The sequence below is a fragment of the Myxine glutinosa genome, chromosome 9 (genome assembly GCF_964187855.1).
Source record: "Myxine glutinosa chromosome 9, kmMyxGlut1.1, whole genome shotgun sequence".
NCBI lineage: Eukaryota > Metazoa > Chordata > Myxini > Myxiniformes > Myxinidae > Myxine > Myxine glutinosa.
Window position 1 is genome coordinate 54,667,888 of NC_136269.1, and position 27,142 is coordinate 54,695,029.

A 27,142-nucleotide genomic window follows, 5' to 3' on the forward strand; every position below is an offset into this window, starting at 1 on the left:
CCCCATTCACTTACATGTAAAAGGAGAAGGGGGTGTCGCGGTAATCGGGGGAAAAATGGGCAGTTTGGGAAAAAGTCCCATCTAAATACATGGGTGTCCTGGAAGCCCCATTATCTCCCTACTACTCCCCCACTCCCTTCAATCCCACTCTTCCCTACAGGTCTTTAAAACAGCTGTTCACCACCATCTCTTATCTTACCCCATCCAAAACCTTGATCTTTTCTACCCCTGCTAATTCACCCCAGATACACTTTTATTTTATTTATTTTTTATTTATTTATTTATTTTTTTTTATTTTTATTTTTTGGAAATTCTAACTTCTTTCCTGGCAGTCCTTGCAGTGTTCATATGTTTTATACCTCTCTCTCCTCCCCCCAAGCCTTTCCCCTCCCACATTTCTCCCGATGTCTCTGCTCTCAAATGTTGTGTTTGTGTCCTTCCCCCTCTCTCCCCATCTTGTCTACCGCTCCCCTTGTTTTTTGTGTTTTATGTGTCGTTTTCACTTTTTGTGTGATTAATGTTAGCTCTTTCACGAGCCTCGATCTTGTATACAAAAAAAAATTAAAAAAATACCTGGGTATAAATTCAAATATAGGTTAGATCACTCAGAGGTGAGTGCACATACCTCTAGGCTGTCCTACCAGTCTAGTGTTAGCTTTAAGAGGGGTGACATGCCCAAATAGAAAACAAGAATGTTCTTAAATCTGACAAAATGATCTTCAACACAAAGTGTAAAAGTAGGAAAACCAACTTTATTAGGATTGATGCATCACCCAGGATCGCAGTTTAAAGCCAACCCACGTTCAAATAAATACTCGTACAATATTCCAGTTGTTTATGCACATATGACACATCGTCAGTTTGCTTTAAAATGAGATCAATTGCATGTAACGGGTTTGCTGTGTCTTTGTCTTTGTGCTGTCCAGCCTGGATTTGAAGCTTGACCCCATTATAAACTACCACCTGTGCATCAGCCATTGAAGGATGTTAAGCTGCAGAATCCTCCAACTGCTAGCATTAGCTGGTGGACGTTGAAGATCCCACAGCATCTTCCATGGAAGGTAGTCGAGTTATTACTAGCACCCTGTACAAATTACAAAATTCCAGCCTAAATCAGCATTGGTCAAATGTGATGCATAGCCACCTGGTTCGTGAATGACTTGGATCAAAAAACGTTCCCCGAGCGAAAACATTCCACAAGAAAGTGGGAATTATTGGAGTCATTGTTCTTGGGAATTGCAGACATTCCAGCAAAAGTAATGCCAATTATATTTCGGCGATAAATATCCATAACCACTATGATAGAACATTCTCAGCTTCAAGGTGCACGGAACATCATTGAGGTATGCAACAATAGCAGATGAAAAATTGTATATTTTTTAAATGTACGGTTATTATTCAGACACACAATGCCACTGTAGTTAATTTCAGGCATTTGGAAAATTTGACACATTTCATTATTTAACAAGATCATTATAAGTGATGCCAAAGAGAAAGAGTATTCTGTATAAACATGCAGACCTCAAGAGAAACCATGATTGCAAGCCCAAATCTCAGGGATACAAATTAATTTTTAATCAGTTGAATGAGACCACACCAGCCTAACTGTGTGTACGTGCTCAAAAGTTTTTGTAATAGGAAGCCCAAGATGTAAAAGTTGTAAAACAAAACAAAAAAAACACCTGCACATGTAAAAACCTCTACGAGCTTGCTCACACATATGCGTTTCGACCGTAGCCCTTCATGCTTGATTTCGCAGCACCCCTGCATGCAACAAGAGCATCCCAATATGTTATTCTACCATGATCAAGTCTACATTTCACAACAAATTCATTCAACTGCAGAACAGCAGTTATAAAGTGAATAAAAAAGACAAAACTAACAGAACTTTTACATTCTATTTTTCATTATTCATCATAAATGTCAAATAACCTTTATCACAATTGACTAACTTACTGGAAACACCAATGTGCCAGAATTCATTTTTACTTTGTTCTTTTTATACATTATTGTTATTGTTCGAGTCTGAGGCTCATGGAGAAACTGTAACGTAAATTACGCACATACATGCAGACAGAGAAATTAAACAACACTGGACTTCACATCAGACACATGTAGACAAACTTCACGGTGCATTCTGGGTAGCAGTGACGTCATCTTGTGATGTTTCTTTTCTTTCTACAGTCAGTGGGGCAATGAAGGAGAAATACCTCCATCCCTCCCCCACACGATGCAAACTCATATGGTTCATCCTTTCTCCATCCTCCAAATGCCGAGTTGAGCAACATGTACCACTTCAAAAGTGTTTGGTATGATTCTGACAGGGTCAAAAATTGAGCAGGCCAATCTCCCAGACTCAAAACAAATGCTCTAGCCACAATCTTTAGCAACAAAGTGCGGCTTATTTGACAGGATACATTGCAAATACAGTAATATGAATAATAGATTTCATCAATAACTGGAAAGTTCTACAAAATCGAAAAATCTAAGACCGAGCAATCCTGCGGACTATCGAGCGAGCAGAACGGCTGTGTTGGGTTTCATAGCAATCGGTTGGTAAATAATCATTCTGAGTATTGCGCTGCAATACATGTCCCCTACCGGCAGTCTGTCGTCCGGAAAACTGTTGGGGAAATTACCAAGGGTTATTTATCCACAGGTTCTGAATCGTTCCCAATCGCTAATTACCTCAGGACGGGCTCACCTGTGATTCACACTCGGGACTTCGATTTATACACCTTGCAGACAGGTCAGCCGAAGCACGAGAAAATAAGTTGTTGATAAAGAACCTTTCGAGTCGCTAAATATCAGTAATTTATTATATTTTCCGGTTCACGATCAATGATCGATGTGCATATATATATATATATGTTGCTCGGCTTGGCTCCGCCCCTCCGGAAAGCGTGCGCTGTGTCGCGCTGTTGACGTTCGCGAGACGAGGCTGAGGGCGTGCGGTGCGGCTTGAGGAGACTTCTGGAATAAACAAGAGATATCCATTTTTAAAATATATTTTCGTTTAATTAACGAAATCTGCCAAACCACGTGCCCTATCGCAAATTCCAAAAGGACATTTTAGTAGATTGACATGCTGAACAGATCTGTGAAGTTTCCCATTGGTTGGATCAAAAATGAGGGAGGAGCTCGGTTTTAAAGGTTCATGCTTAAAAACGTCATAACTCTGAAACCATGTGACGCATGACGTCATGCTCTCTGACTTTTTTGTTCGTCATGGGTATGCGATTCTGCCTGCAAAGTTTGGCCTCGATCTTTTCAGCCGTTGCAGAGAAAAAGGGGTTTTCGTGTTTTCACGAAAAACAATATGGCGGCTGAACCACGTGACCTGTGACGTCATAATTACCATTAAAATATTCTACAGACCGAGTCCCTCATATAGTGAAAATTTGATCTCAATCGGTCCAATTATTGCAGATAAATTGTTTTTTAAAGGAAATTAAAACTTAAAATGGCACTGAGTTAAGGCTCATCAGAATTATCAGAATTCCCAAAGTTCAAAGTGCCATAACTTTGTCAAAAATGATCGAAACGTCGTGAAGTTCGAACTCGATCTGTAACTTAGTATGAGTAAACCATGTGCCAAGTTTGAAATCATTAGCATTAAGGGTTTAGAAAAAATGTCCGGAAAACTGCTCTTTGCGTGACGGACTGACTGACGGACTGACAGACTGACTGACGGACAGACTGACGGACTGACGGGCGGAGGGATGGCGTGCAAACCTATAGTCCCCTCCGGTGTACACCGGTAGGGGAATAATAAGGGATGAGTACGGAGCTGAAGTTTGAGAGGTAACCACCCCTGGGAGTCCCGATGATCCGAAATAAATAAATAAATAATCGAAGCCCGAGCAATTGTGCGGGCTACTTTCTTGTATTGATGTGTCAAGTTTCAGAACAATCAGCCGGGTGATAAGGGAGGAGTAGCAAAAATAGCAAAAAGTTGACGGACGGACGACCAGACAGACGGACAGACATCCGGATATCATGACCCATTTTATAAGTTCATCTCTGAGAATCGAGATGAGATGACCGAAAAAAAAATATCTCACTCCTCTCTGCATGTGTGATCAGGACAGATTCAGAGCCAAAATACTGCTAAACTACAGGTTCGTTTTCCGATTCATGTTCCGATTCGTGTTCAAAATATAACATTACATTGAATTTAAGTTTTTCCTCGATCATAAACTGACGTTTCTAGATGGACAGACAGACAGAAGTGAACCTGTGGCTTAAGCCCCGCTTTTCGCTTCCCATGCATGGGATAACAATAATAATTGTATTTATGTGGTGCGCTTTTCCTATGGATACAAGGCACTGAGAGAAAGATAGAAAAAGAAAATGGGTGAGAAAGGAGGTAGGGGAATGAAAAACAGATACATAGAAGGATATAAGGAAGTCTTAACTAGTCCGTGTAGGTGTGTGTCGGTACTTTTTGAAAGATTCAACCATATACAGTCACGTGAAAAAGTAAGTACACCCCATGAAATGTTTTTTTAATCTTTACTCCCGGCAGGGAGTAATGCATTCACTCGTGTCCGTGTGTGTGTGTTCGTGTGTTTGTGAACAAGATATCTGGAAAAGTTCTGAACGGATTTGGATGAAAGTTGGTGGGATGATTGCCCTTGGGATAAGGAAGAATTGATTAGTTTTTGGTGAAGCTCAGGATATTATTCCCGATCCAGGAATTTTTTAAAGGATTTTTTTACCATTGGAAGGTATGGCTCATTTTTTTTTAAACATTATCTTGTATATATTCTATATTTAACATTGTGATATGAAAATAGTTTTCATATTTGTTGTAAATGTAGTTTAAACTCGTGGTTATGCGTTAGAGCGGTGTATTTTTTTTTTGCAGAGTCGTCTTCAATGTTCATTTTTTTTTTTCTAATAAAGACATATTCTGTCATTTTAAAACCACCAAAGTGTGTATTAGGTTTCCCCGTTTCATAAAATGTATCGTTTGATACGTATAATGCTTTAAAACTGTTTTTTTTTTTTTTTCTTCTACCTCAGAAGAGATATTGTGGCGGACACAAAAGCCCACTGGCGTGGTGACATCATTCCGCGCACCAAGTGGGCGGTGGCCACGCCCGAGGGGTAGGCGTGGCCTCATGATATACACCGGGCGCCCAGCCCGGAGCGGTACAGTGTTACAGTGAGCTCTTACAATAAAGACGTTTATATGTTACCGCTTGTCCGCTTCCTCCTTGCTCGCAAGCAGCGCGCGTAACGCCGCGCTTTACTGGTGACCCTCGACGTTGGATCTGCCGGAGCGATCCTTCCACACGCGACGCCATCGCCATGGCCGACTTCGTCAAACTTCCGGAATTTGGGAGGCTCAGGCCGAAGTCTGGTTCGTCCAGGCCAAAGCCCAATTTCAGCTTCGGCGCCTCACCGGCGATGACACGCGCTATTGCCACGTCGTCGCCTCCCTTGGGCCCGGCACGGCCGCTCGAGTTGTGTCCGTCCTTCGCCACCCACCGGACGGCCACAAGTACGACGCACTCAAGCGGCTACTCCTAGCCACGTTCGGCCTCACGGACGACGCACGGGCCGACCGCCTCCTGGATCTCCCCGAGCTCGGTGAGACGCGCCCGTCGGTCCGAATGGACCATATGCTGTCACTGTTGGGCGACGAAGCCCCAGGTTCGCTATTCCGGGCGCTTTTCCGGCGCCAACTTCCAGCGCAGGTTCGCCTCGCGTTGGCCAGGACCGGGCTAACGGAACCCCGAGCATTGGCAGCCGAGGCGGACAGGTACTTCGCCGCTTCGGACACGCGGGCGAGAGTCGGCGTGGCCGTCACGGTCCTCGAGGCTGACGATGCTGCTGTTCCACAGCATCAGCTTCTACAGCATACGCGGCATGCTGATACGCACCTCGTGAACGCCGCCAAGCCCCGCCCACCGCCGCGGCGAAAACCGCCACCGCGGGGCAACCCGCCAACTACACCAGCCTGGCGGAGCCAGCCGCGCTCCTCCAGCTCCACCACCTGGTGCTGGTTCCACGCCAAGTTCGGCCACGAAGCTCGGCAGTGTCATCCGCCATGCTCCTTCAACGGGTCGGGAAACGCCCGGGCCGGCGCTCAATAGTGGCGATGAGCGCCGGCCGTTCGAGCAGCCTGCTGTTCATAACGGACACCTTCTCCGGGCGCCGTTACCTGTGCGACACGGGAGCGCAGGTGAGTGTCATTCCCGCCGGCACGTCAGACAAGCACGTCGCGGGTGGGGGCCCCGCGCTGCTTGCCGCGAACGGGACGCCCATCCGTACGTACGGAAAACGCTGCCTCTCTCTGCGGTTTGGAGGACAGGTTTTCCGATGGACGTTCGTCACCGCCGACGTGCCCATGGCACTGCTTGGCGCGGACTTCCTGTGCGCTAATGGGCTCCTGGTCGACGTCAAGCGCAGACGTCTTGTCCAGGCCGAGACGTTCAGCTCGCTCGCTTGTGCGTTGCCCAGCTCAACGAGCGGCTTGCCAAGCGGCTTGCCGAACGGTTCGGTTCCGGCCACGTTGGTCTGTACGCTTCCGGCAGCGGACGCATTCACCCGCCTCCTCGCTGGCTTCCCGGCCCTCACGCGGCTCACCTTCTCGGCGGGGGCCATCAAGCACGGGGTGGCCCATCACATCCCCACCGTCGGGCCACCGGTCTACGCCCGGGCACGCCGCCTCGAGGCGACGAAGCTGGCGGTGGCAAAAGTGGAGTTCGCTACCCTGGAGCGACTCGGCATTGTTCGGCGCTCAGAGAGCGCTTGGGCGTCACCGCTGCACATCGTGCCGAAGCCCGGCGGGGGATGGCGACCGTGCGGGGACTATCGCCGTCTCAATGACGCCACGACTCCCGACCGCTACCCTGTCCCCCACATTCAGGACTTTTCCACCCATTTGGCGGGCAGGTCCTTCTTCTTGAAGGTGGACCTCTTACGCGGCTACCATCAGGTCCCCGTCAGGCCGGAGGACGTCCCGAAGACGGCGGTCATCACGCCATTCGGACTCTTCGAGTTCCTGCGCATGCCCTTCGGTCTGAAGAATGCGGCTCAGGCGTTCCAGCGACTGATGGACAGCGTCCTGCGCGACTTGGATTTTGTCTACGTCTACCTGGACGATATCCTCGTCGCCAGCGCGTCCCGCGAAGAGCACCTACGCCACCTCCGCACGCTCTTCGAACGCCTGGGCCAGCATGGCCTGATTGTGAACCCCGCAAAGTGCTGGTTCGGCGCCGCCACAATCGATTTTCTGGGGCACCGTGTCACCAGGCACGGAGCCGTCCCCCTGCCGGCCAAGGTGGAGGCAGTGAAGGGGTTTCCGTGCCCCCGCACGATCAGAGGGCTGAAGGAGTTCCTGGGCATGGTGAACTTTTACCATCGGTTCCTGCCCCGTATCGCCCAGCTCCTGCGCCCCCTGCACGAAGCTCTCCGAGGTAAGCCGGGCAAAGGCGACGTTACCTGGACCGAGCAGATGGACAAGGCGTTCACGGGCGCGAAGCTCGCCTTGGCTAACGCCACCATGCTCGCGCACCCGGCGCCCGATGCACCGATCGCCCTCACCACCGATGCCTCGGACTACGCGGTGGGCGCGGTGCACGAGCAATGGGTGCGTGGAGCTTGGCAACCGCTGGCGTTCTTTAGCCAGCAGCTTCGCCCGCCCGAACGCCGTTACAGTACCTTCGACCGCGAGTTGCTCGGACTTCACTTGGCGGTCAGGCACTTCCGCCATCTGCTCGAGGGCCGTGCGTTCACTGCCTTCGTCGACCACAAGCCGCTGATCTTCGCGATGGGCAAGGTCACCGAGCCGTGGTCGGCCCAGCAGCAGCGTCACCTCTCGGCCGTGTCCGAGTACACGACGGACATCCAGCACGTCGCGGGGAAGGACAACCCGGTGGCGGATTGCCTTTCCCGTGCCGTCGCCCACGCAGTCCACCTCGGCATCGACTATGCCCGGATGGCAGCGGACCAGGCCGCTGACCCCGACGTCCAGGCCTTGCGGACCGCCGTCACGGGCCTCCGCGTCACCGAGGTGCCGTTCGACGGCGCGGGCGCGGCCCTCTTGTGCGACGTCTCCCTCGGGCGTCCTCGCCCCATCGTGCCCGCGGGCTGCCAGCGCCAGGTGTTTGACGCCATCCACGGCCTGTCCCACCCGGGCGCGAGGGCCTCCCAAAGGCTGATCGCCGACAAGTTCGTCTGGCATGGCCTCCGGAAGGCCGTCCGCGGCTGGGCCAGGACGTGCCTCGCGTGCCAGCGCGCCAAGGTGCACCGGCACACCCAGGCCCCGTTGGCCCCGTTCACGGTGCCGGAACGCCGGTTTGACCACGTCCACGTGGACCTGGTGGGACCTCTGCCCCCCTCACGGGGTTTCACCTACGTCCTCACCATGGTGGACCGCACCAGCCGGTGGCCGGAGGCCGTGCCCTTGGCGTCGACAACGGCGGCCGATGTCGCGCAGGCTTTCATCGCCACCTGGGTCGCCCGGTTCGGCGCCCCCTCAGACATCTCATCCGACCGCGGCCCCCAGTTCACCTCGGAGCTCTGGGGGGTGGTTGCGCAGGGGCTCGGGGTCCGGCTGCACCGAACCACGGCCTACCACCCCCAGGCTAACGGCCTGTGTGAGCGATTTCACCGCTCATTGAAGGCCGCGCTCCGGGCCACCCTCCGCGACGGCGGCTGGGTCGACAGGCTCCCCTGGGTCCTGCTGGGCCTCCGGACGGCGCCCAAGGAGGACCTGCGCGCATCCGCGGTGGAGTTGGTCTTCGGGCAACCGCTGCGGGTGCCGGGCGAGTTCCTCCCCGACTCCACGGCACCATGGTCCGCGGCACAGCAGCGCTCCGCTCTGCAAGAGACCGCCCAGAGGTTCACCCCGGTGCCAACGGCATGCCACGGGCACCCACCGACGCACGTCGCCCTGGAGCTTCGCACGGCGGAGTACGTCTTCGTCCGCCACGATGCCCATCGGACACCACTGCGGCCCCCGTACGACGGGCCTTTCTGCGTGCTGGAGACCGGGGAGAAGCACTTCACCCTGGACATCGGCGGTACTCCTGACCGCGTTTCGGTAGACTGCCTCAAGCCGGCCCACCTCGATGTGGACCATCCACCGCCAGTGGCCTGACCCCCACGCCGGGGCCGCCCTCCTGCGGGCGGACCCCCAGCACCGCCCAGCCCCGCCGCCACGCCGCCCCCCGGTCCTGCACCCATCCCAGGGGCAGCCAGGGGCATCCCACCTGGCATCCCTGCACCCCGGACGCCGCCGATCGCCAGGGGGCGCTTCGGCCGGGTCATTCGTCTGCCCCGCAAACTGGCCCTCCAGGTGCGCGGGAATTCTGGGGGGGCGCGTGTGGCGGACACAAAAGCCCACTGGCGTGGTGACATCCTTCCGCGCACCAAGTGGGCGGTGGCCATGCCCGAGGGGTAGGCGTGGCCTCATGATATACACCGGGCGCCCAGCCCGGAGCGGTACAGTGTTACAGTGAGCTCTTACAATAAGGACGTTTATATGTTACCGCTTGTCCGCTTCCTCCTTGCTCGCAAGCAGCGCGCGTAACGCCGCGCTTTAATATCAACATTTAGCTCAGCGAATGTCATTCGCGGTGTCAGTATTTGATGAACTTATAAAGACTTAGTTCCAGATTTGTCCATGGCTGAGGTATATTAACAAACGAATAAAACAGATTTGGCAAAATTCGAACTTTTAAAAAAAAGATCGCATATTCACCCAGGGTTGTGAGAGGCTGAAGAAGAAGAAACCTCGCATGGGCTTCCCAGACCAAAAAATAATTCTGGCTCTGCGATTTTCAGGTTTATTTATCTATATATCTACATATCTGGGCAGTGTCTGTTTTCACTGAACTACTCCCTGAAACTTTTATTTCCGTGGTTGTGAAGTGTTTTTAATAACGTGGTGGTTTTTTTGAATCACGTTGTGGTGAGGTATTTTGCATTATGTGGTGGTGAGGTGTAAAGTGACATGGTGGTGAGGTGTTTTTAAATCACGTGGCTGTGAGGTGTTTTTAATTTCGTGGCTGTGAGGTGTTTTTAATTTCGTGTTTCGTGGCTGTGAAGTGTTTTTAATTTCGTGTTTTGTGGCTGTGAGGTGTTTTTAATTTCGTGTTTCGTGGCTGTGAAGTGTTTTTAATTTCGTGTTTTGTGGCTGTGAGGTGTTTTTAATCTTCTATATATTCAATATATATATATATATATATATATATATATATATATATATATATATATATCTGTGCAGTGTCTGTCTTGTTTTGTCACTGAACTACTCCCTCAAACTTTTATGAAATCGTACCATTCCAACTTGACCCACGGCGGGAGTATGCGCTCTGCTGAGTGGCGTTCTAGTTTGAACATATATGGACATATCAATATTTGATCTTCATTTAAACAGTAGCTATAGATAAAGGGGATCTAATTCAACAAAAAACAATGAAGAATTGACTGCAATAATTTATTCAACAAGAAATTAACAGAGATGCCATTTCCTTCTTTGGGAAAAGTAAGTACACCCTTGGCTCTAATAGGTGGTATTGCCCCCTTTGGCAGAAACAACCTCAAGTTGGCGTTTCTTATAACTGTCTACCAGTCTGACATCAACTGGGAGAAATTTTTGCCCACTCCTCCATGCAGAATTCTTTCAGCTGTGCGATGTTTGAGGGGTTTCTTGCATGTTTCAGATGGTATGTAATGATGGTATGTAATCGCATAGTAACTGGTATATAACCGAAAGGTTTTCAGAGTCATAAGTGTATGCAGGACTCACTGCGTTGCCCTGATGAGCCCCAAAAGGGCGAAACCAGGTCAGCAACTGTGAGTTTTACATACACTTATGACAGTAACTGAACTAAGATCAAAATTCTGCTCTGTCGGAGGGTTCTCTTGAGAGCTTGACAGGCAGAGCGTATGTACATGGCAGTGACGTCATTACGTGCGCTCATTGAAAGCTGGGGAACTGAAGATATATTTGGATTGGTTGCTCCCGGCTGCATCCAGGCGATTCCATATAATGAGTGGATACCAGAGATAATGTGCCGTGTGGCAGACGGTACTTATCGCTCCCATTAAGGTACAGCATAGCTGGATGGGATACCTTAATTGCGGTTCACCACTGATGGTATGTAATCGCATAGTAACTGATATATATATTGTTGCGGATCTCAACGTCGGCCTTCCCCCTTATCAAGGGGGGATTAATCCCCTTGTCTTGTATCTAGCCGACGTGATCCGGGGCTATGACGTTCCTTCCGGTCAGCGCTGGGTAGGGTCGTAGGCCGAATTCCTAATACCTAATTACTAACGCCTCCCAGGAAGCAAGGAAATAATCCCAACCCGAACCACGGTTTTAGTGGAAACGCCGAGCGATAGCGAGCCGTGATCCGAGCTGTTAACAGGAACTAAATCCAATTTGAGCGGTTCCGAATCGTGCCACGCTTACCCAATGGAGGAAAAGACTGACACGGTTGAATTAGGAAGAAACAGGAAGAACACATTGGTTTATTAATAATTTGTACAGGAATGAGGAGAAGTACACACAGTGAAGCTTATACAGTCTTAACTTATCCCTGGCCAAACGGGCCCGCACACACAGACACACTCACACGGGGATGTAGAAGGTCAGGGTGATGCTCAGGGGATGATGGCGTTCAGGCAGCTCACTCCGGTCCTCGACTCGTACCGTGAAGGCGATGGTCAGGCGGCAGCTGCCAGGAACTCTCCTCGTGTTGTTTGCGTGGAGCAGACAATTACAGGGCGGAATGCGGGCGAAAGGTAGGCTGGCTTGGCAGTTACACTCGCGGCTCAAACGCGTACGTAATAATCGGCAGCTCGAACGCGCTTCTTAATGCGTTTCCCTCACGAGGCCTCTTTGCACAATCCAGTCCTCTTTACCAAGCGCGATTCCTTCAGTCCTCTTCACAATGCGCAAGCCCAAACATGCGAGTCCTCTCCGCACAGTCCTCAATAATCCAACCTTCCAACGAGTCCTCTTCAAGGGCTTTGTGTGCACGTTTATATAGCGCCGCCCAGCGAACCGTCTCAAATTTGCCAGCCGCGCTCTACCACGCCCCTCACGCCATTTCACCCGAACCCTGGTTGGTTGTTGGCTCTTACCGGCTCCGCCTTTGACGTACTGCTTGACGTGGCCACACCCCGACCTCACGTTCCTCCCCCTTTTCAGGCCCACCTCATGGCCACCCAACTAGTTTGAGCGAGCAACTGGCAACTAACGCTGCCAGCCCAAAGCGTAACAAACGAGGTGGATTAGCCGAATCAGGGCACGGGATGGATGCTGCCCAACGAGGTCGATTGGAGGGTGGGCCACAAAATGAACGGGGCCTACTCTTATTTATTTATTTACACAACGCACAATGCACAACCACATTCTGCAACCGCAACGCACAACCACAACCGCAACCGCAAGGCCGCATTCCAGTGAATTGGGAACTGAGTACCCTCGTCCCTCTATACAAGGGGATAGGTGACCCTCTGGAGTGTGGCTCGTACCGAGTGATAAAGTTATTGGAGCATGGAATGAAGGTATTGGAAAGGGTGTTGGAGAGGAGGATAAGGAAGAAGGTGACGATCGACGAAATGCAGTTTGGATTTATGCCAAGAAGAGGAACGACAGACGTGCTCTTTATTGTGAGGGAGTTGCAGAAGAAGTACATGGAGAAGAGGAAGAAGTTGTTTCTTGGGTTTGTTGATCTGGAGAAAGCATTCGATAGGGTCCCACGTGAAGTATTGACATGGACATTGAGGAAGTTAGAAGTGGAGGAATGGTTGATCAGAGTAGTGATGGCAATGTACAAAAGAGCGCGCACAGCTGTAAGGACGAAGGACGGTACAAGTGGTGAGTTTGAGGTGAAGGTGGGAGTGCATCAGGGGTCGGTACTAAGTCCACTACTATTTGTAGCTGTGATGGAGGTGCTGGCTCAGAACATAAAGGAGGGTTTACCGTGGGAGTTGTTGTATGCAGATGATCTGGTGTTGATTGCGGAAAGTATGGATGGACTGAAGGAAAAGATGAACAAGTGGAAGGAATGTATGGAGACAATAGGTCTGAAAGTGAATATAGGAAAGACGAAGGTGATGGCAAGTGGTAAATCATGTGGTGAGGTGGAAAGAACTGGGAAGTGGCCATGTGCTGTGTGCAGGAAGGGTGTCGGAATGAACTCCATTCAATGTACAATGTGCGCTGAGTGGGTTCATCAAAAATGTAGCGTTCTGAGAGGGTCATTAACCAGTGTGGCAGCTACATTCAAATGTAAGGTGTGCACAGAGGGAGCTGCAGATGGAGGAAATGTTGAGTTGGATCTTGGAGACGGCGTGAATCTGGAAGGTGTGAAAACATTTTGCTACCTCGGAGACATGCTAAATGGAGAAGGTGGATCAGACTCGGCAACGGTTGCTCGAGTGAGATGTGCATGGAAGAAGTTTCGGGAACTGAGTGGCGTGCTGATGAGGAGGGGAGTGTCGTTGAAGCTGAAGGGAAAGATGTATGCTGCATGTGTGAGAAGTGTTATGATTTATGGGAATTATGGGAGCGAGACATGGGTCATGAATGTAGAGCAGCAACGAAGGTTGGAAAGGGTGGAAATGTGAATGGTTCGGTGGATGTGCGGAGTATCGTTGAGAGAGAGGAAGACAAATGATGAATTGCGAAAGATGATGGGAATAGAGCCTGTGATTGATGCTGTGAAGAGGAACAGGTTGAGATGGTTTGGTCATGTGTTGAGGAAGGATGAAAGTGACTGGTTGAGAAGAGTGATGGAAATGAATGTAGAAGGAAGTAGAGGATGGGGAAGACCGAGAAAGACTTGGCTAAAGATGGTGGAAGAAGAAATGCGGGCAAGGGGGTTAACAAGGAGAGATGCAGGAAATAGGGCAAATTGGAGAAGATTGTCATGGGGACCGCAAGGCTAACCCCTGCTCTAGCAGGGAAAATGGCCTTAAAATGCATGTTGTTGTTGTTGTTGTTGTTGTTGTACACAATGCAGGTATCACTAATGGGAATGGCCTTATTCTACACACATACTATGACATAACTAATGTTCTAAGGTGGCCTACGTGTTGTATGTGGACTAACTATGGGGGCAAACTTTTAACCTTTATTGATCATATCTGTACATTCTCAGAACCGCAACAATATATATATATATATATATATATATATATATATATATATATATATATATATATATATATATATATATATATATATATATGTATAATTGTATATATTGGAGAATTGTATATATATATATATATATATACATATATATATATATATATATATATATATATATATATATATATATATATATATATATATATACAGTGGAAATGGAAACCTAAACCAGTTCAAGTACAGGGCGATTCTGGAAGAAACATTGCTTCCATTTGCTCGTGCAGACTTTCGAGGAAACTTTGTCTTCCAAGATGACAATGCACGGCCTCATCGTGCTCGCATGATCCAACATTTTCTTGCTGACCATGGTGTAGAGCATATGGAGTGGCCTGCCATGTCCCCGGATATGAATCCGATAGAGAACTTGTGGGCAGAATTAACGCATCAAATCGACCACTTGGACCAGCAGCCGACCTCTGTGCGTGAATTGCAACAGGCTATTGTCACTGCATGGCAAGCGATTCCTGTCCAAACCTTGGCAAATCTCCTGAGCAGCATGCCTCAACGTGTACGTGCTCTCCTGAATGCTCGTGGGGGTTACACAAAGTACTGAACTGCAATTTTACTGTCCGTAATCCCAGTCGGAATTTAACTTTAACTTCCTCTCTAGTCGTAGTCAACCTGTGGCCCTGAATGGGTTTCTCTCATCTCCTCTTCCTGTTCAGGCTGGAGTTCCCCAAGGCAGTGTTCTGGGCCATGTGCTTTTTCTGGTCTTCATCAATGATCTCTCCGACTCTCTTGAAAATCCTCTCTATCTCTTTGCTGATGACTCTACTCTCTGTCGCTCCATTCTTCATCCCTCAGATCGGCAGTCTGCAGCCTCCTCACTCTCTGCAGACCTGGACAAAATCACAGACTGGGCAAACAAGTGGAACATGTCTTTCAATCCTGACAAATCTCACACTCTTACGATGTCTCTCCGAAAAGACCGACTGGACAACCCTCCCATCTACTTTCTCAACAATCCTCTCCAAGAAGTTCTGTCGCTCAAGCTTTTGGGTCTCACTATCTGCCATGATCTTTCTTGGGAAAACCACATTTCCAAGCTGGCCTCCAAAGCCAGTCGCCGACTGGGCATCCTCCGTCGTGCGAAGTCCTTCCTTGGCACACCTGAGCTCCTCACCACGAACAAGGCTTTCATCCGCAGCTCAATTGAATACTGCTCTCCCCTCTGGGCTGGTGCTCCTGCCTCACACCTAGCTCGTCTTCACGCTGTTGAAAGCAAAGCATTCAGAATCATTGGAATCTCCGGCGATGAAGCTAACTCCAAGGGCCTCTCACTCACTCACCGCAGACAGGTTGGTGGTCTTTCCGTCTTCTACCGACTCCTTTCTGGCCTTGCCCCCCCAGCTCTCTCTGGGCTCTGTCCCGCAAATATTCCTACAGGTCGCACAAGATCTGCCTGCAACTCTCTTATGGTTAAACTGCCAAAATCAAGACTCTCTGCTCACCTTCACTCCTTCATTCCTCTTTTCTCTCGCCTCTGGAACAAACTCCTCTCACTCTCTTCAATCCCACTCCACCCTCCAGGTCTTTAAAACAGCTGTTCACCACCATCTCTTATCTTCCCCCATCCAAAACCTTGATCTTTTCTATCCCCGATAATTTCACCCCAATCCACTTTTTGAAATACCAACTTCTGTCCTGGAAGTCCTTGGTGTCCTTGTGTTTTATGCTTCTCCCACCCCCCCCCCCTTCCCACGCCTCCTCCCCCCAAGCCCTCTCCCTCCCACACATCTCCCACACATCTCCCTGCTCTTAAATGTTGTGTGCTTTCAAGTGTTTGTGTGCTTCCCATTCTCTTGTCTTCCGCTCCCTCTTTTTATGTATTTTGTTTGTCTGGTTGATTTGTTTGTGAAGTAAATGTCAGCTCTTTCACGAGCCTCGATTCAGTATCCAAAAAAAACAAAAAACTTTTGTTTTTGTTATAAAAAAAATTGGCTAATGTGCAAAATAAAGAGAAACTTCTGGAAAACGTACAGAAGTTTAACACAGTACTGTCCATGAATTGAGTTCGATATCAGTTTACATCACTTTCAAGGATCAATTTATTTGTTTCGAAATGTCAAATGTGATTTTTGATTCTTTTAAAGGTCACATTAACAAAATCTAGAATGAACTAGTCGTTGATTGACTAGCCTTCTGGATACAGGCACATTTGTCAGTTGCTGCCACTCAGCCCTAAGCCGATTAGCTGACTTGGTACGGCCATTGCGGACTAACCGGTGCAGCTGGCGATCATCCCTCCTTGTGGTTCTGCGGGGACGTCCTGGCCTCAGTATTGGAGTAGGGACACCCCTCTGAACATTTCTTTTCAGGATCTTTGACACCTGACCTTGAGTGATGCCATACTGCCGAGCAATAGCACGCTGTTTCATGCCGTAATTTCGTAAAGCCACCACTCCATGACAAACAGCATTGTCGAGTTGACGGACCATCTCCAGAGGAAGCGGCAATAACTTTTGGAGATGTGCAGCAGTTGTTTTCCACTAATACAGAACGCAACAACCCTTGTATACCCGACTGTGAAGCCAATCATCAAATGCACCTGTCCGTACATTTTGCCACGCCACCTGTGATATAATCCTGTTGTTGACTTCTTGCTGCGACAGACAATCAGTGACATGGTTCTTTTAACAAATAAATCACCAAAGTGTAAAAGAAACTCACCAGATTGATATACTGAGTTAACAAAGTAAACCCAAGTCAAGAAAAAAAAAATATGCCATATTAAATGCCAAGTCTGTATTTATGTCATTGTAATGGAGAGTTTGCTATGAAGCCTAAAGGCAATTGATTGAAAGGTATTGTAACCTGCCATCTTGTGGAATTTATGTACAACAAGGGAAGGAGGTGCAGTAGAATGAAGTGAATAAGGTGTTCTCTGCTGTGTAAAACATGATGAAATGTCTGCTGGAAGAGAAGATGACAAGGACTTGAACGTTTGAAGAATTATTATCCTCACCAGAGGAGAGGGTATTGCATTTGGGTCCATTTGTTTGTCTGTCTGTTTGAACATAATGTGTAGGACACAATTGCCACCTAGTGGTAGGTAGTAGTACAACTTATGGTTTTTTTTCAACAGAGAACCTCCACTTCTTCCTGGCTATTCTCAGAGTCGCTTCAGCTCCGGCGGATTTGCCAGTTCATTCAGGCAAACTGGCAGGGGCTGCAAGCAGAGAAGGCCGAATGCCTCAATACTGCGTTTGCTTCCAAATGTTATGTGCCCATCCCCTCCCTCTTTGTATCCATGCAACCCAGTCGCACCCAACTCTTCCTGGACTCTGCCCTTTGCACCTGTGAATGTGGAGATGTTTCTAGCATCCCTCGACTAATTCTGTAACTGGACCGCACGACCCAAACAGCATCTGGTCACTTGTCCTAAAAACCTGCTCGGCTGCTCTTGCACATCCTCCTTGATTTTTAGGACAAATCAGAGTCGAGCAACCCTCGACTCTGATTCTGTAATTGGACCATACGGCCTACACAGCATCTGGTCACTTGTCCTAAAAACCTGCTCTGCTGCTCTTGCGCATCTGCTTTCTGCTCTGTTCACCCTAACAATAATTGCTCTGGGTCATTTTCCATCTGCTTGGCAGCAGCCAACATCACCACATTGCAGAAACAAGGTGCAAATACCGATCCCTTTAACGGGGAACCCAAATCTCAGACCACCTCGACACTAATCTATCCCTTGACCCTTGATACCCCACAAAATAAATTTGTCTTTTTCTGATTTGCGACTCAAAAAGTGGGAAATTTTGCAATTAAAAGTCGAAATCGTCACGATTACCTGTGACGTCGCACCATTCATCTGAGCGCCACTTCCGCATTGTTTACAGGTTACATCGCAGTACGATTTAACTCAAACGGTGAACAATTTTCCAATTTCTACAAAAATGCCTTGTCATGCGTCCTTGGTGATTGTAGGAATACAACGAAAGATGGTTTCATGCTACACCAATGGCCAAAAGATCCGAGGGTTGCCAGAAATTGGGCGAGGCTTGGCCAAAATACCACAGTGTGGATGGGGCCTACAAAATGGTCGCTTTTGTGTCTGGGACATTTTACAGAGAACTGTTATGAAACAACACAGAAGGCTCCATCTTGTGGGTATCTGCCATGATTAAGAGAGGATGCCACCAGCCTCGCCCTCCCCATGATTAAGCAGAAGATACAACCGGCACAAGAATCTGTAACACCATCTCTGCCGAGCTACCAGCATATGGACACGGGCAATTTGAGTGGTGAATCGAACATCTGTGATGGTCTGCTGGTGACCGATCTCGCCTTGCTAGATGTGCTGGCTAACATCGCCGCCACATTTCCCTATGCATCTGAAGATCTCAAAAACCCTACTAACAATACCCACAATCATCCAACACCGTCCCCCTGCTCCACAGTTTACGTTTTGTATCCCACTGATAAGTGGGAGCTTGATTCGGACCTTAACCAAAATCGAATCTGCTTATTCTTGTCGCCTAACCAACTTATCCACCAAGTGTCATTAGTCGTACACAACATAAGTCGTACACAACTTTTTGAAATATGTTATATATCGTTTTTTGCCCCATGAGACAATGGTGACGAATCACTTGGTATTCTTTTTTTTAATTCTCGTATCTGTATTTGAATCTTCACCAAAATCTAATGGATTATTCCTTGACACACACCCAAACTGTCCACCAAGTTTTGTCCGAATCCGTCCATAACATTTTGAGATACTGTTCTATATATTGGTTTAGCCTATAGGTTCTCAAAGTGGTCCCTACCTCCCCCCAGGGGGTGCTGGGAACTTTCAGGGGGGCGCTCCAGAGACCACGGGTGGTAGGGTGGTGCTGGCAATGATTTGTGGGGCACTGGCGATTTAGAGGAGCAGCGGCGATTTGGAGCGCTCAATGGGCTTCCTGTAGTCTGTACAGGTTACCCGGTGCCATTCGGCAAATTGGCCATCCAATCAACGACCACATTCTTTCCCCCTCCGCATGCTTTTTATGATCACATATTCGCTGATGTCGTGTAGGTATTTTCTTGTCCATACATGCTCACGCAACAAACATGATAGTGTATGACACCAGCGAAATACTATTGGCCGCCAATGCGGCCAATAGTACAACACTAATTTTTGTCACGTGGTGCCATTTCAACCAATCGGCTTGCAAGAATCTTTTTATGAGGGATCTAATACACTCTATTCGTGCTGGACTATTCAACGTGCCTGGTTCAACTTTACAGCCTGGCCTTGCCAGCACAGACATTGGGCAAGGTATGAACAGTCAGTGTTAGCGCTGGTGTTAGTCTTTCGACATGTTGGCGTGTTGATTTCGTTATTCAAAAAAGCTTCACGTCCGGTCGGCTTCAAGATGTCGGCCTCAAAGAAAAAGTGTCGTCGGTATTCTGTTGAATACATCAAGTATGGATTCATTCCATCTCCGACGAACAAACAGTTACCGATGTGTTTGTTGTGTGGTATCACGCTGTCCAATGAAGCAATGAAACCATCTCGACTGAGAGAGCACCTGTGTAAAAAGCACAGTGATAAGGTTCGCGCAGATGTCAGCTGTTTCCAATCGCTGAAAGAGAAATTTGAGAAGCGATCCACGGTAACGACGATGTTCAAAGCCAGCCAAAAGCTCGTGGATAAAGGACTGGAAGCGTCGTATAAGCTGTCATTGCTCATCGCCAGATCTGGAAAACCGTATTCAATCGGCGAACAGTTGATCAAACCAGCTGTTGGGGAAGTGATAAAACCGTTATGGGCCAGGATCCGAATCCAGTTCTCTCGTCGATTGCGCTCAGCAATGATTCCGTGGCCAGGCGGATTGATGAAATGTCATCGGATGTAGAAGGTAAGCTGTGTAGTGAGCTGAGAAGCACACACTTCGCCATCCAGCTGGATGAGTCCACTTTGCGTGACAGTGAAGCTCTGTTACTCTGTTACGTTCGCTTCATCCGTGATCAGGAAATGGTGGAAGAAATGTTGTTTGCCCGCTCTCTCCAGACCGATACGAAGGGTTCTTCCATCTTCCAAACGTTGGAGAAGTACTTTACCGATAAGAACATACCGGTGGAGAACATTCTCGTTTGCGCGACGGACAGGGCACCAGCGATGGTTGGCCGCCAGCGTGGTTTTGTTGCGCTTCTGAAGAACCAGGTACCGTCCGTGTTCGCCATTCACTGTGTCGTGCACCGCCAGCATCTTGTAGCAAAAGCTCTCAGCACCAGACTTCATACATCACTCCAAACAGTAATCAAAGCAGTGAATAAAATCAAGGTGTCGTCTCTGCATGATCGGCTGTTTCGTCAGCTTTGCCAGGAGAACGATGAGGCATTCGAGCAGCTATTGTTCCACACCGAAGTTCGATGGTTGTCCAAAGGCGCTTGTTTGACCCGTTTCCATGCCCTCTTCTCAACAGTGGTCGAGTTTCTGTCGGAAATTGATACGGAGCTATCGGAGAAAGTGAATGCGATTGAGCATGATGTGGCTTACCTCACGGACATATTCAGTATACTGAATGATGTCAACAAACAACTCCAGGGTGACCATATGACGCTGATTAAAGCAAAGAAAGTGATCGGCGCGTTCGTAACCAAGGCGACTCTGCACAGGGAAACCCTCGGCCGCAGAGATATGTACCGCTTTCCCAGGTTGGCAAAGGAAACTGCTGTTTCTGATGAAGAGCTGCTCGTTTATTGCAATCACTTTGAGAAGATTCGTGGAGATATGGAGCAGCGTTTCAGAGACATGCTAGAACTGTCGGTGCCAGCATGAGTGATCAACCCATTCAAATGTGACATTCAAGAAGTGAAGTGCGAATTACAGGACGAAATTATCAACCTCCACAATGATGATGAGGCGAAGGCAAGATTCTCGCAGCATGAATACGGCAAATTCTGGATTCCTGGAGCGGGGCGATTACCCCGCAATGTGGACAGAGGCAGAACTGCTGCTGATGGCGTTCCCCACATAATACCTCGTTGAAAGAGGGTTCAGCGCTGTGATGTTGCTGCTGACCAAGTATCGAAACTGCCTTGACATTACCAAGAGGGGCGATCTGCGTCTCTACCTCAATGAGATGGAGCCAGACGTTCGTAATCTCGCAGCGAGTCACCAGGCCCACCCTTCACACTAACGGTATTTGGGCCTGTGATAACAGATTCCCAGTTTGCCTCTCCTGGACCTGTTCTGCTGAAACATTGTAGGTCGTGCAAAATAAAATAAAAAATAAAGTAAAATAAAGTAAAATATTATTCAGAAAATATTTGGCTTCTGTTATTTTTGCTTCTTATCTACATAAATTCTGGGTCTCCGACCACGAACAATAGGACAAGGGGGGCATTGGGCCAGTCCAAGAGGGCAGAAGGGGGTGGTAGTCCAAAAAAGTTTGAGAACCACTGGGTTAGCCCGATCACTCAATGGTGAAGAATCACTTTAAAATTCTCTGATCCGGATTCGGATCTAACACCAAAATCGAATCGATTGTTCCTTGTCACACACCCAACTCATCCACAACTTTTTGAGATATCATGATATATATATATATATATATATATATATATATATATATATATATATATATATATATATATATATATATATATTTTGTCGCGCGACCGTCTTTGATTAATATCAGGCGGTCACGGATGCCGATCGCGAAGGCCTTAGCCCCCGAGGCACAGACTCAATGCTGGATTCCAAAAACCAACAGCTACACCAAAGTGCACGGGATGGAGGGGAGCGGCGAGACCCCTGCAGCCTTACCTGTTAAAATCAACCACACGGAAACTGCGTTCAGGTATATGCACAGAAAATAATATAAGGGTTTATTAAAGTAAAAAGGTAAGGACAGGAAAAGCACGCGCCGGTAATGAATATCCTAATCGGGACGTCCCCACATGACAGATCTCAAACACAGACGAGGGAAAGGAATACCAAAAGAAATGTCTCGTCATGCAATTGTGAACGCGCAACTCGGTCTTATCTGTCCGTCGGCTTCAATCTCCGTTGCCCACACGCGGCTCCTTTCGTCCAGCGGCACGCCTTGCTCCAAACTCCAAAGCACCGAGCACCGAGCACCAAGCACCGAGCACCACGAGGCCGACCCTCGCGCACGGTCGACAAACCAACTCGGATCTCACCGGGACTGCCAACTAAAACCGTGAACTGCGAACCGAGCTGGTCAACTGCTCGCAACTGCCAGGTCCGGGATCTCTGTCCGAACCGCTTGCCAACCACTCTGGCTGGGAAAACTTCCACGCTCCTCAACTCTGGCAACTCTCTCACTCACTGCCAAGTCTCTCTCCGTCCTTCCAACTCGCTTCTCCTCATCGCGTTCGGCGCTCGCTAATCTCTGCGGGCCGGTGACGTCAGCCTTGGTGCGCTGCCAACCAATCAGTCCCTTCCACCGAACCTCCCAGCTTCGCTCAGGCCCACGCCCACCATGCCTCCCAAGCTCGCTCCCTACTCCGTGGTCATAGCGCGTGCTATTCGAGGTGGATAGGCCCGCTGGAGGTGTAGGTGGCGGCGGCCATTATCGGCGGTATCCCGGCCTGGTTTCTTTGCCTGCCCGTCTTCCAAAGTCATGTCAGGGAAGGGATTTAGTGTTGCACTAAGGGTCCTATCTATGGTGTCTAAGTGGTTGCGGTGCCAAAAGGGACAAAGGTTTCGCTGACCAGGTGAGACACACGGGGTACCGCCGATTGAGAGACACAAAGTGCTGCTCTTTAATCCCTAACTCTACTTAACACACGAACCTCCTGGTAGGTTCACAAGTATACTCCTTACCCGACAAAACGCCTACACGTGAAACTTATTACAAGGTCAGATTCCTTACCGCGACAGATGAATACCTACCTACACAGATCTATCTGGCTCCACATATTGCTACCCTACCGACATAACAATATATATATATCTATATATATCTATATATATCTATATCTATATATATATATATATATATATATATATATATATATATATATATATATATATATATATATATATATATATATATATATATCTATCTATCTATATATATATATATATATATATATATATATATATATATATATATATATATAGTTTTTCTGTCCTATCTCTCAATGGTGAAAAAATCACTTTAAAATTATAGCACTGGATTCAAATCTTCACCAAAAGATAACCATTTCGTTGTTGTCACATACCCAACCTCTCCACTAAATTTCGTCCAAATCCATCCACAACCTTTTGAGATACCCTGTCCCAGATTTTATCCTTTTGATAAATCTTTTTACCAGATCATGAATTGAGCATGATCTGGTAAAAAAAAAAAACCCCCAAAAACCCAGAGAATATCAATCATTTCAATAATATCGTATCTTATGGGTTTGGATTTTTCATGAAATTCACACTCAAATAGTGATAATTACCTCCGACACCAAAGGTGGACCAAAGGTGGATGGAGGTTATGTTTTCACCTCTGTCTGGTTTTTTGTTTGTTTGTTTGTGAACAGGATATCTCAAAAAGTTATGGACAGATATCTACGAAATTTGGGAGACAGTTTTGGTATGTGACACGGACGAAATGATTCATTTTTGGTGACAATCCGGATCCTGATACTAGAAATTTTAGGTGATTCTTCACCATTTTGAGATAGGGCCAAAATATATATCTAGCTTGATATCTCAACACCTGTAATCAATGTAATTGCAATACTGCACCTACAGATAGCATAAAATCCTTTCCTGGTGATTTATTAAAGTGACGAGAGTATCAGGTTTCAAAATTAATAATCAGAGCTGCAGAATCGGAGAAGACTCGACATGATGCAATAGGTAACCTACTTGACTTCATTCAAACTGGAAGACATGTTTAACACACCTAACGTTGTTGTGCTGATGCAGTTCAGTACATACTTGGTTGCAGCCGAGTAGCTGGGCCGTGGAATTTTGGGCATACTGGGTTTGCAGCAGGTGAAGGATGAACTGAGCATCGCACCACCCACAAATGCCAGCACACTTGATGCCCACCCAAAGTATAATGCAACTCCATATTCATATCTGCAGTAAGTCGCAGCACACAAAAACAAAGAATCCCCAAAAATCATATTAAATGAAATAATGTTGCACATGAAGTCTCTAATTTTCACATTTGCATTAGAAGGGGATGCAAAGAACTGTGACACAGGAGGAGGCTATTTGGCCTATCATGAGACTGTGCTTTTCAATCAATCACTCATAAAATCAACCTATCAGTATATTCACTACCTATGATATGACTAAACCTTTACAATTCACCAAATTCCACTGGAAGGTGAAGGAGGAGAACTCCTGGTCAAACAAAGGTACATCACCAGTGTGTTTTTTTTTTTCTTGGAGTTTGTTCATTTGAGGAATCAACTAACGTTCACTTTTTGACAAGACCCTCTCACAGATAACACAATCACCTATCCATACATAAACTACCTACCAGTCCTCCAGAATGTCCAGTTATCTCTTCTATATCAATTATTATTTGTTATTCACTGGCATGTACCCCAGGATAAAACAATATTTCATTAGGACCCATCTGGATGAAACTGCAAATCTTTTTTAAAGGTGGGAAAGGGGAAGGGGATGTTGAATAGAACAAATTTGTGGAAACTCAAAAATCTGCCAGTTGTCATTTTCATAATCTGGGTCGCAGGTCTACAAGAGGTCCTCATGGTTGTTGTTGTTGTGGTTGTGGTTCTTGTAGGGGTCGATTTTTTAATGGGCACCCATTGGTCGGACAGCTGCCCCCACCCATATTTGTCACTCGACTCCACCCACCCCCTCTCTTTCTACTGTTCCATGTTGCAGGTCTCCACAAGAGCTCCTCATGGTTGTTGTTGTGGTTCTTTTTAGGGGGTCAAATTTTTTAATGGGCACCCATTGGTTAGACAATTGCCCCCACCCACATTTGTCACTCGACTCCACCCACCATGGCACCCAAACAAAATAATATGGCCACCATCTTGGTTATCTGGTGGACCTAAGACATCAGACCTGTAGTCCTCTGCTGAATATACACTTCCCGGGTTTGTTGCGTCAGATTTTCATTGCCTTTGTTTGGTTCGAGTGTTGATTGGAAGGGGATGTCTTCAATTATTACGTAATATATTAGGGGGTGTGAAATCAGACCCACCTGTCCGTCAGACTCGTAATTGATGTTGAACCAAACCATGAAGACTCCCGGAGATTAATTGTATAATACCTTCAACAGCAAGGATGAGGGAGTTGAGTTGATGGAGGAGGTGAAAATATATATATTTTGTGTCGCAGTTTGTGACCACAGTGCGGTTGTTCTTGGTTTCACTATCCTATATCTAAAGATATGGGACACAATTTTCCTGAAGAATTCCAATGAAGCCTTGAGTTCGTTTGTGGTTATTAATGTTATGAAGAATCTCCTCATTACATGCCCTGAACCCTACACACCTGTAAATATTCCACTAAAATCCTACAACTTTTTCGAAAGTGCATCCATCTAGAATCCCTCTAGTACAGTGAATTTGATTATTGGTTAGAAATCTGCTATGTTGCAAGGTCACTGCTGCTTTGCGGAACCCAAAAAGAGTGATTTACAAGACGATGATCATATTTAGCACGTGGCAATACCTCACAGCGCTTAGCGGTTAGAGTGCAGGCTTGGGATCCTCGGATCCTGGGTTTGAATCCCGGTCGATCGCTGAATTTACGCCAGGGGGGTTGACTCAGCCTGTCATCCTTCCGAGGTCGGCAAATTGAGTACCAGCTTGCTGGGATGAATGATCTCAGTGTGTACCCCGATTTAGAATAGGTACACCGTATCCCTGCACATCCTAAGAGGTGACTGAGGGTTGGGGTCCGTAAAAACATTGCCTCAAAAAGGGAACCATGAGGTCATGGAGCCCGCAAGGCTATCCCCTGCTGTAGCGGGGGAAAAAAATGGCCTTAAAACGATCATTCATTTTTCAATACCTCACAGCGCACCTGAGAATCTCATCTGCAAATCACAATATCAATTTTACAATCAATCATTTTAACATTATGCACATCAATCACATTTTTTAAGCTGTCATTTTCCTTTTAAAGCTGCTTTTTTATCCCCAAAATGTTAATTACAACTGATCTGTTGTGCTGCAACAATTTTAAACCTGTGTAATTAAAAAATAGACTAGTACAGCCTACAAAGTAGTGTTTGAAGTCAAACAGACTTTTACAAGGCCCATGATGAAAATGTCATAAATCTTGTCAAGGAAGGTTACGCATTATAGTATTCAGTGACTGCTATACAAGTCACAATTGAGATTGATGAAAGGGCAACTACACACAATCTACTGGAAGACATCAAGGGCCCAGGCTTAACTGAAGGATTATGAAACAAAGTATAAGCATCAACATGGCGATTGGATGGGTTTTTCCATTACTGAATATCAGTTCCTTTAGCAGGTGGCGAAATTTAAGTAGAGTGCAAGAAAAGTAAGCAAATGGCCATGCAGAAGAAAGTAGCGGAGCATGAAACTTATAATCCTGTGATGGCCGGAGCACCGCTGCTAGATGCAAACTGACAAATAATTTGCTGAATGATTGCATTGAGACGACACAGGAGGGCGTTGCTTTTCAGCTGTAGATTCCTGGTTTGATTCCCGAAAACTATAAGCTTGGATTGGTGCTTCGTAGGCACCATTGCGTTACTTTGCGTTACTTCGCAAACTTTTGGTGTCTTGGGTCTAAATCTGGGTGTCCTGCCCCCTACCATTAGCTGGTGGACGTTAACAATCCCATGGTGTTCCATACAAAGATTAAGCGAGTTATCGCCAGCACCTTAAGCAAATTTCAAATTCTTGAATTTGAATCCAACTTCAGGCCTGTCCATTAAAATACTTGGGCCAATAACCTTTCCTGGCTAACCCCACAATGAAATTGGAATGATCAAAGGCGGTGAAATGGTAGTGGTAGTGGTAGTA

At 47.3% G+C, this 27,142-nt stretch overlaps 1 protein-coding gene across 1 annotated transcript in view; it reads right to left on the minus strand.

The window, feature by feature from the left end:
• Positions 1–732: 732 nt before the first annotated feature.
• LOC137434704 (claudin-7-like) overlaps positions 733–27,142 on the minus strand; it is a 54,113-nt gene continuing 27,703 nt past the window's right edge. The window contains exons 5-6 of the mRNA XM_068127851.2: positions 24,090–24,233; positions 733–1,764 (exon numbers count right to left, since the gene is read on the minus strand). Coding sequence (XP_067983952.1) covers positions 1,713–1,764; positions 24,090–24,233 — 196 coding nt within the window. The 3' untranslated portion in view covers positions 733–1,712. The remainder of the gene's footprint in view (positions 1,765–24,089; positions 24,234–27,142) is intronic.